At 50.9% G+C, this 9,386-nt stretch overlaps 1 protein-coding gene across 4 annotated transcripts in view; it reads left to right on the top strand.

Annotated features, from left to right (window-relative positions):
• The window catches only part of PRMT7 (protein arginine methyltransferase 7), a 44,344-nt gene extending 35,411 nt beyond the window's left edge, over positions 1–8,933 (top strand). For all 4 annotated transcript variants that reach the window (XM_040633499.1, XM_040633501.1, XM_040633500.1 and 1 more), the window contains 8 exons: positions 393–476; positions 1,030–1,077; positions 1,724–1,813; positions 5,433–5,594; positions 6,708–6,782; positions 7,568–7,728; positions 8,419–8,515; positions 8,709–8,933. In XM_040633499.1, the coding sequence (XP_040489433.1) occupies positions 393–476; positions 1,030–1,077; positions 1,724–1,813; positions 5,433–5,594; positions 6,708–6,782; positions 7,568–7,728; positions 8,419–8,515; positions 8,709–8,885 (894 nt within the window). In that variant the 3' untranslated portion in view covers positions 8,886–8,933. The remainder of the gene's footprint in view (positions 1–392; positions 477–1,029; positions 1,078–1,723; positions 1,814–5,432; positions 5,595–6,707; positions 6,783–7,567; positions 7,729–8,418; positions 8,516–8,708) is intronic.
• The last annotated feature ends 453 nt before the right edge of the window (positions 8,934–9,386 follow it).

Here is a 9,386-nt window from a genome sequence, read left to right on the forward strand (position 1 = left end):
GTCACTGGACAGGCCCACCGCTGTCTGCGCTGTTACCCCAGAGGGAACAGGCTTGTCGTAGACTGGGAGGTGGCTTCCAGCAAGTGGGGCAGGTTTTCAGCTGGGCCTTCTAGGAGAGCTTGAGGAGTCTGTCCTGACAGTGAGGTCTGGGTCGGGGGAGGTGGGTGAGGCGGCTATGTTGGAGGGCGGGGGCTGCGTGCTGCCTGGAAGGCCAGCGTGACTGTGGGGACACAAGAAGATCCGGCTGGGTGTTGAGGGCGTAGAAACAGATTGAAGGATCACAGAGTGAGTTGGTGGGGTCAGGAGAAGGGAAGTATTTCCATTAGTGTGCCAGCAAGAATTTCTTGACCTGCTGTAAGAAAGCCTGTGTTGAGGTGGCTCTTCTCCCGCAGGTGCTGAAGCCCGACAGTGTGTGCCTGTGCATCAGTGACGGCAGTCTGCTCTCCTTGCTGGCCCATCACCTTGGGGCAGAGCAGGTACTGGACACGCGCCGTTCTGCCAGTTTCCTGAAGGCGGCTCTTGAGTTCGAATGTTACATGGTCTGGGAACACAGTTCTGTGACTCAAGCTCTTTGCAAGCACAGTTGCCGTAGATGTGGGGGCTTTGGGGTTCGCCTCCGTGTTCAGGCAGGAGTCAGGCCGTAGCTATTCCCATAAAGCTGCAGCTCTGGTATCTGAGGCTGCACCTTGCTAGAGTCAGTGTAGAAAGAGGGGTGCAGGGGCGCCTGGGTGGCTCAGTCAGGTAAACGTCTGTCTTTGGCTCCGGTCATGATCCCAGGGTTAGGAGACAGAGCCCTGTGTGGGGCTCCGTGCTCAGCACGGAGTCTGCTTTTCCCCCCCTCCACCCCAATAAGTAAAGTCTTTGGGGGGAGGAAAAAAAGGGGTGCTGCTGTCCCTGTGGGTAATGAGCATGGGTAGACTTGGTTAGGTGGTACCTTCTACCTTGGAATGATCTTGTTGGTGTTTAATCTTTAATTTCTTTTTCTGTCAAGTGAATCTCCTACAACTAAGGGCATGGTATTCTCTTTAGGTATTTACAGTAGAGAGCTCAGCTGCTTCGCACAGACTGATGAAAAAAGTAAGTGGTAATTGTTGTTACCGAAATAACGAGGGGACCGGCTCGGGGCCTGCCTTTCTGCGTCTGGGTCTGATTGCGTTGATGCTGTGTTGGCACTAAGGGAGCTAGTGAGAGCCCCTCCATCTTGAGAGCTGGCTCAGAAATCTTCTTGGGCTGTCACTGGATAGCAGCAAACATTCAGACTCTGCTTTGTTTTTTATGGCTTTTCTCCTCACTTCACATAAAACTAACAAAACTAAAATTTTTGCAGTGATACAACTGAATTTATGATTTGTTTCTGCGACCCGGTGCCTAGGGAGTCACTGCTCATAAGCTGGCCTGACTGGTTGGTTCTGTGACAGTATTTCTCCCCCTGGCCAGTGATTGGTTTTGATTTCTTCCTCTCTGAAGGAAGCTCCCAGAACTACAAGCCTATTGCTGAGTCCTGCTCATATACCTGCAAGAGAAATTTCTTTTGCCGTTACAGCATTTTGCTAGTAATCTCATCCTTGGTGCACAGGATGCCCCTGGGGGAGAGAATTTTCACAAAGCAGATAAAAGTGGTCTTCTAGAACTATTTGGCCAGAAAACTGCAAACGGACAAGGCAACTTTAAGATGGTTTTTTTCCTGTACAGAAACAATGCTTTCATTTTTTCTCTTTTTTAGATTTTCAAGGCTAATCACTTGGAAGATAAAATTAATATAATAGAGAAACGGCCTGAATCGTTAACATCTGCAGACTTGGAGGGTAAAAAGGTGAGTGGTGAGGGCTCTGTGTGTCTGCATGGGCAGCACTGCGCTGGCCTGAGCGCCCGCTTCTCTCCTTGGGCTGCATGGTGGCTCCCACACCTGACGCAGCTGCTCTGTGGGCGAAGCGAGGCGGGCAGAGAGGCCTGGCGTGCAGGTTCACTCTAGCTCATCTCGGCTCCTTCCGAGGGAGGTCAGAGTGGCTCTGTTGGGGACGTGTCCTCTCTGCATTCCCCTTCACAGCACTCCAGCTCTGTTTGTTCCTGTGTTTTGGTTCGCTTTTCTCCTTACTTCCTGCCACTGCTGCGGTTGATCTTCTAATCTTCTGTCCCCTACAGTTGGTCCTCTGACCACCCCCAGCCTGCCCCGTGGGCCTCTGAAATTACTCCCACCCCTTAGTGACCTGAGAAACTAAACACAGTCTTCCCACACATTTCCTCTCACCAGCCTCCTGGACCCTCATGACACAGAGGCCTTCTTAACACATTTTGTTTTAGGTCCTTAAGAGACTGCTTTTTTTAGGGGCATCTGGGTGGCTGGTTTTGGCAAAGGTTGTGATCTCAGGGTCATGGAGTCAAGTCCCGCCCTCCTGGAGAATCCTTAAGGTTCTCTCTCTCTTTCTGCCTCTCCTGCTGCTCATGCTCTCTCTCTCTCTCTCTCTCTCTCTCTCTCAAAATCTTTAAAGAAGGAGAGACTGCTTTTTCCAGGTTTTTATCTTTCTAGCTGCTCTTTCTCAGCTTCTCACAGGTTTCTGTTCCTTCACTCAATCCTTCCCGTAGCAATGTTTCTTGGTGCTTTCTCCTTGTCTCCTCTCCCTCTGTGTCTCCTCTCTGGTGATCAGGTCCTTTCCCCATAAGGGAATCTTTGGCCGCCAAAGCTGGGTCAGCAAATCTCTTATGTCCAAGTGCCAACTGGGTAGCTTCCCTTACATACGGCACAGGCCCTTCAAGCTGGAATCGATCATCTTGCTTTGCCAACTTTTTTTTTTTTAACAGCTTTACTGAGAATTGACATACCATAAAATTAACCCATTTCAAATGTGCAATTCCATGATTTTTAGTAAATTTGAAGAGTTGTATAACTATTGCACATTCTTGTTTTCGAGCATTTCCATCACCTAGCCCCTAGCCTCAGGCAAGCACCGATCTGGTTTCTGTCTTTAAATTTGTCTTTTCTGGGCATTTCATGTAAGTGGAATAACACGATATGTGGTCTTTAGTGTTGGGCTTCTTTCACTGGTCATGTCTTTGAGGTTCATCCGTGTTGTCGAATATGCTGGGACTTTGTTCCTTTTTAATGCTGAATAGTATGCTGTGCTGCGTTTTGTTTCTCCAGTCCCCTGTTGTGGATATTTTGGATTGTTTCAGAAACCATTTTTGGCCTTTAAAATAATGCTGCTGTGAACATTTCTTTTTCTTTTTCTTTAGTTTTAGGAGGGAAATGATGCAGCTAGATCTTTTAATTTAAATGCGTTTAAAATTTTTATTTATTCAAGTAATCTCTGTGCCCAGCGTGGGGCTCCAAATCATGACCCCGAGATCAAGAGTCCCATGCCCTTCTGACCGAGCCAGCCAGGTGCCCCACTGCTGCTGTGAGCATCGATATATGTGTTTGTGAGGATATATGTTTTTAATTCTCTTAGATGCGTAAGCTTGGAATTGCTGGGTACTGCTACACTATTGTCCAAAGCAGCCGTACCATTTTACATCCCCACTGGTAACATGTATGAAAGTTCCAATTTTTCTGTATCTTTATCAATACTTTGTACTGTCATTTTTATTACGGTCATTTTAGCGGGTGTGTAGTAATGTCTCATAGTTTTGATTTGTATTTGCCTAATGACTAGTGATGTTGAACACCTTTCCATGTGCTCCTTAGCTGTTCCATGTCTAGTCTGGTGACATAGCTATTCTTTTGCGCATTTTTTCCCCCATGCCTTTTTTTTTTAAGAGTGTTTTTGAGATATAATTCACATATCATACAATTCACCCACTTAAAATGTGAAATTCAGTGATTTAGTATATTCATAAGGTCATACAATCATCACTACAATTTGTTTGAGAACATTTTCATCACCTAAAATGAAACCCTGTGCGCATTAGCAGTCACTTCCCATTCGCCCCCATCCTCCCAGCCTCCAGGCAACACCCAATCTTTGTCCAGGGATTTTTAGATTCTGGACATTTCACATAAATGGAATTATATATGTGTGGTCTGTTTGTGACTGGCTACTTTCAAGGTTCATCCACATTGTAGCATAAATCAGTACTACATTTCTTTTTACTGCTGAAGAATATTCCATGCCGTGGATAGACCATGGACACTTGGGTTGTTTCTACTTTTTGGCTGCAATGAATGCCGCTGTCTGAACATTCAGTACAAGTTGCACTTTTTTTTGTCCTTCTCATAGATGAGGGTTAAAAAAGTACTCCGGTTCTGTAAGCCACTGATAGTGGCGCACTGGCGAGCCGCCAGGTCACTAGAGTGGTGACTAGAAGGGATGAGACAAGGCATTCTTGCCTTGTTCCAGTGTTGCAGGGCCAGCTCTTTTCTGTCTTCAATATTTCCTTTCCTTGTGCATCGTCCTTACCTCAGCTGGATACCCAGATGTCGTCTCAGACCGGCCCCTGCCTTGATGCCCATCTGCTGGGGCCCACCCCTGGGTGCCCTTTTTCCTCAGCATCTGCCACATCTCCCCGTCCTTCCTTCTGTGCAGTCCCTGCTCCTTGCTTGGACCATTGTAGTACTCAGCCAAGTCCTCTCCTGTGCCCATGCTCCCTGTGGGTGGTATCTCCACATGCTTCATGATTGTCAGAGGGCTCTTTCTAAAACACATTCCTTCTCATTTTGAACCCCTGATGAAAGCACTTAGAGATCCCCTCTTACCTCCAGGAAAGAGTCCAGTCCCCTTGACCTGTCATCACCTGCTTTAGGCTACCTTGCTCCTCTCCATTTCTGTGGCTTCACCCTTTACCAGTTCTATCCTGTTTGCTCATGTAACAAGCTCCTGAAGGGCCTTGCTCTCATTCCGGTGCTTTTGCCCTTGCATCCCTCCATTAGAATCCTCTGTCCTCTGCTTTTCTGGCTCCTAGTCATGCGTTTGTTCATTTACTTGGCAAACATTTACTGACCATCTGCTCAGGGCCAGGTACTTTGCAGGGTGCTGGGGATACTGTGCTGCCAGTGTCCCCACTTCCGTGGTGCTGAAAACCTAGTGAGGAAACCTGCTAGAGGAGCACTGATAACAGTTTGTCATGATAAGCTATGAGTGGCGATCTACCTACAGGATACCATTCAGGAAGCCCTTCCTGATGCTGTTCCCTCTGGGGTCCCTCCACATATCCCTTCCTCGCCTCTATTTGTCAGAGCTTACTGCGCTGTACAAGGATGGCCCCAGCCCTGTCTGTTCCCTCTTCCCCTCTGCGCTCCTGAGGGCAGGGCTCATGTCTGCTTCTCATCTTTGTGTCCTTCAGGGCAAGTGCAGACCTGGCATGCTTGTTGGTGACTGAGTGAGTGAGTGAGTGAATGCCTTTTTATTTCCATGCTTCCCACAAAACTTGTAACCTGCCTTCGCTCTTTAGCTGGATCATTCTGACGCCTTGGTCCTGCCTCTTGCCTTGATTGCCAGGTCTCTCTCCTCCTGGGCGAGCCGTTCTTTGCCACCAGCCTGCTGCCGTGGCACAACCTGTACTTCTGGTATGTGCGGACTGCCGTGGACCAGCATCTGGGGCCTGGCGCTGTGGTGCTGCCTCAGGTTGCCTCGCTGCACGCTGTGGTCGTGGAGTTCAGGGTAGGCCACCCCGACATTGTTGCAGAAGGGGTGGGAGGCGGGGGGCCTTGTGTTCTTGCAGAGACCTTGGGTGCAGATGGAGCAGTGTGAGTCCTGATGATAGGAGTCTGTGCGTTTCTGTATCAGCTCACTGCAGGGTTGAATGGAAAAGGCTTGCCTTTGTACAAGTGCGGTAATCTGGCATATGAAATGGAAGTGGCTGTGTGTTGTCATTTTACAGTTATCCCTTATCAGAATAATTTAAAAAATATAAATGAAGAGTTTCAGAAGACATGCTGTGCGGCTTGCTCTGCTCTTACTAAGAGCTGATGCTCCAGTTGTTAAAAGCATTTTGAGATGGAAAGTCAGCTTCTTTATGCAAGAAAAAATTGAAAAGCTTCGTTTTAATTTTCTCATCAAAGCAGAACCAGTCACAAAGTGGTTTTGGGAAAGGCGTTTCTTCTGAAAGGATTTTGAAATGCTTTCAACCTGAGAAGTAGAGTGACCCTCCTTTGATATTTCTTTGATAAGAGCAACAGCATCCATTGGCAGCTCAGTGGCTCTGTCACTTATTTTCTGGGCATATCTTCCATGTTGTTGATTTACCTGATGAGATTCCACAGGAGTTCTGGCTTTCATGGCCTGGGAGGGATTGTGGGAACGACGCTCATTCCCAGGCATGTATCCTGGAAATGGGACACAGAATTGGTTGGCCTGCGTGCACTTCTGGTCCCTTCCATTGTCCTCGTTTTCTGTTCATAGATGCAGAGCCTCAGGGACTAGTTTATAGATTTCTTCCCAAAGAAACCCCATCCCAGTGGCTCTGGCCGATTGCCCCCTGTAGGAGTGGACTTGGGCTCATGTGAGACTTGGGCAGATTTGAATGACCATCCTGGATCCTTGATATCTCTGAGCCCCTTCAAGTTTGGGGTCTCTTCCAAGTGTGTGGGGGCAGCAAGGTGTGCCTCACTTTGGGGCTGGGGCACCCCCAGCCTGGTTTCACTGATCCTTCTTGAGCACTTGTCACCATGCTTCCGTGTCTCTGGGTGGGTGTGGATGCCAGTGTGCTGTCCTACAGAACCTTTGATGTCCATCCCCAGCTGGGTGTCGACAAGGGCTGTGCCTTCCTCACAGGACCTGTGGAGGATCCGGAGTCCCTGTGGTGACTGCGAAGGCTTTGATGTGCACATCATGGATGACATGATTAAGGTAGGTGGGGCCACCGTTCCTCCCTGCAGTGTCCCACCCACCCACTCCGTGCGGCCACAGCATCCTGCCCCTCCCACTTGACACAGTGCAAGTGAACCTGTAGATCCTGAGTCTGGCCCAGTTTCTTACCCCACCCATCACCCCTGCCCTTTGGGCTGCACCTTGCGCCCCCTCACTGCTTGGCTTTATACACTCTCTTTGCCGCCAACTCTTGTGTCACCTTCAGTCAGCAGCCTAGAGAACACCTGTGGGGAAGCTTCCCTGCCCATTCCCGTTCTCAGCTGGAGGCTAGTGTCTCCAGGCACTGTGACTCCTGTCTCCCTCTAGACTGGTACCCTCATGTCTGGTGACCTGGCCGGTATAGTGCTCAGGAAGGGTCAGTGAATGGGCAAGTGTCCAAGTGCCAGATGTTTGGTTTTTTTAAATTTTCTTAACCAGTGCAGATATTTGGTCCTCAGAGTAGCTCATATGATGGGCACTGTCATCTCATTTTAATAGAGAGATAATGAGGCTTAGGTGAAGTGACTCGCTGAGGAGACACTTTTGCACGTTAGCAGGGAATGGAGAAGGCAGCTGGTCTAATCCAGGTGCCTGTGGTCTTTTCTGTGAGGACCCGCTGCCCCAGGAACCTACTGCAGCAGTTACTCTGAGGGACCTGGGCCAAGGAGGTGAAGGACCACGGACCTAGACCATGGAGACTGGACATGAGCCCCTTTTCCCTAGACTGTCAGCTCTGTGTCTGTTTCTACACACACACACACACACACACCCCTTAACCTTCTCAGCGTGCCCTGGACTTCAGGGAAAGCAAGGAGGCCGAGCCCCACCCGCTGTGGGAGTACCCATGCCGACGCTTGTCTGAGCCCCAGCAGATCCTGACCTTTGATTTTCGGCACCCGGTCCCCCTGCACCCGCTCCGTGCTGAGGGCTCCATCGAGCTAAGGAGGTGAGAACAACTTCCAGGGTGCAGCAAGTGGGGGAAGAGATGGTAGGGGCCTGCTTTCTGTCTAGTTATTGCCCAGGTGACTCAGCCTTTACTTCGGCTGCTTTCATGTGGGTGGGATCACCTCCTTGTCTGGGCCTCGCCCTTCCTGGTCCAAAGTGGCCCTGAGTCTGTAGCAGGTCCCCACAGCCCCTGAGTGTGTGCAGGTAGAGAGGGAGAACCAACGTGGGCTTTGCACAGCCCCCCACATCTGCAGCTCCCTTTGAGCTCAGCGTCATGACGATCAGAGGTGTAGAGAAACGTGATTTTTTGGTTGCTATAGTTACTCATTGGGCCATTTTCCCTGAACTCTGCTGGGAATGAAAGCAGGTTAGGAATTGGTAAGGGCTGCCTATTGTGAGGCACAGTTGGGCCATCCAGCTCCAGCTCCCTTCATTGCTTCCCTGAGGACACACCCTGGCCCCATGGTTCCTCTAAGTGCTTGGCCAGGCTGCAGGGAGCAAGCAGGGCTCTGGGTTGTTCTTTTTGCTCAGGGTTTTACCAAGTGGCCTTTAGCCAGGTGGTATTAGCAGTCTCCGGACCTGGCAGGAAGGAAAGATCAGAGATTTCTGGAAGGCAGAGGGAAGCTGTGGCTCTGCCTATCTATCTCTTGCTTGGCTGTTTGTCTTTGGCCCAACATCCCCCTACCCCCAGGCCTGGGAGGAGCCACGGGGCCGTCCTGTGGATGGAATACCACCTGACCCCGGACAGCACTGTCAGCACCGGCCTCCTGAAGCCTGCAGAGGACAAGGTAGTGCTGTTTGCGTGAGTCCCAGAGCAGACCAGCCCCGAGAGCTGGCACTGCTCTGGGTGTCCCTGGAACAGGCGGCCCTGGGTCACCTGGCCCTGAACAGCAGCTTTTTGCTGCGAGTTGCCCGGGCTGGAGACGACCAGGAGGGGGTCCGGTGCCAGGAACCCTCACGGCCTTCTTGTTGCTCCTATAGGAAGACTGTTGCTGGAACCCGCACTGCAAGCAGGCCGTGTACTTCTTCACCACCCCGGACTGCAGGGCGCCGCGGGGCAGCCCTCGGGCCGTCAGCTACACCGTGGAGTTCCACCCCCACACCGGAGATGTCACCATGGATTTCACACTCTCAGACACCGTGGAAGACGGGTGTTGACCCTCACTTGTTGAGAAATAAAGTGGCCCGAGGGCTCTGGGCTCAAAATGGCGTGAAGGCCCCTCTCTTTTCAGGGCCCAGTTAGACCTCTGGGCTCAGAGGAGCCCTCTTCCCTGTTGCGTTTTTGCATCTCCAGTTCCTCGCTTTGGGTTTGAGGGGCAGCACGAGCTGCTGACTGAATTTGGAGCCTGCCGTGGTTCTGAAGTGCTCAGAAAACTCTCACGTGGCAGTGTCCCTGTGTTGGGAGCTGGCCGGGCCGGGCGGGTTGTGTGCTCTCAGCTGTGCAGAGCCGGGGTGGATGTGCTGTCCGTGCGGGAGCCGGCCTGGCCTCTACTTGGGAATTCTGGGTCCCTCCTGTCTGGCTCCAGCTGGGAGGGGCTTCTAGAGGCAGAGATGCTGACTTGTGGCTAGGTCCTGGGCCTGGCAGGGCCGTCCTTGTGTTGGGTGACGTTACCCAGGTATATCCATAAGTGTCTGGCCTTGGTGTGCCGCATCCGCAGG

The sequence above is a fragment of the Ursus maritimus genome, unplaced genomic scaffold (assembly GCF_017311325.1).
Source record: "Ursus maritimus isolate PB19 unplaced genomic scaffold, ASM1731132v1 scaffold_19, whole genome shotgun sequence".
NCBI classification, from domain to species: Eukaryota; Metazoa; Chordata; class Mammalia; order Carnivora; family Ursidae; genus Ursus; species Ursus maritimus.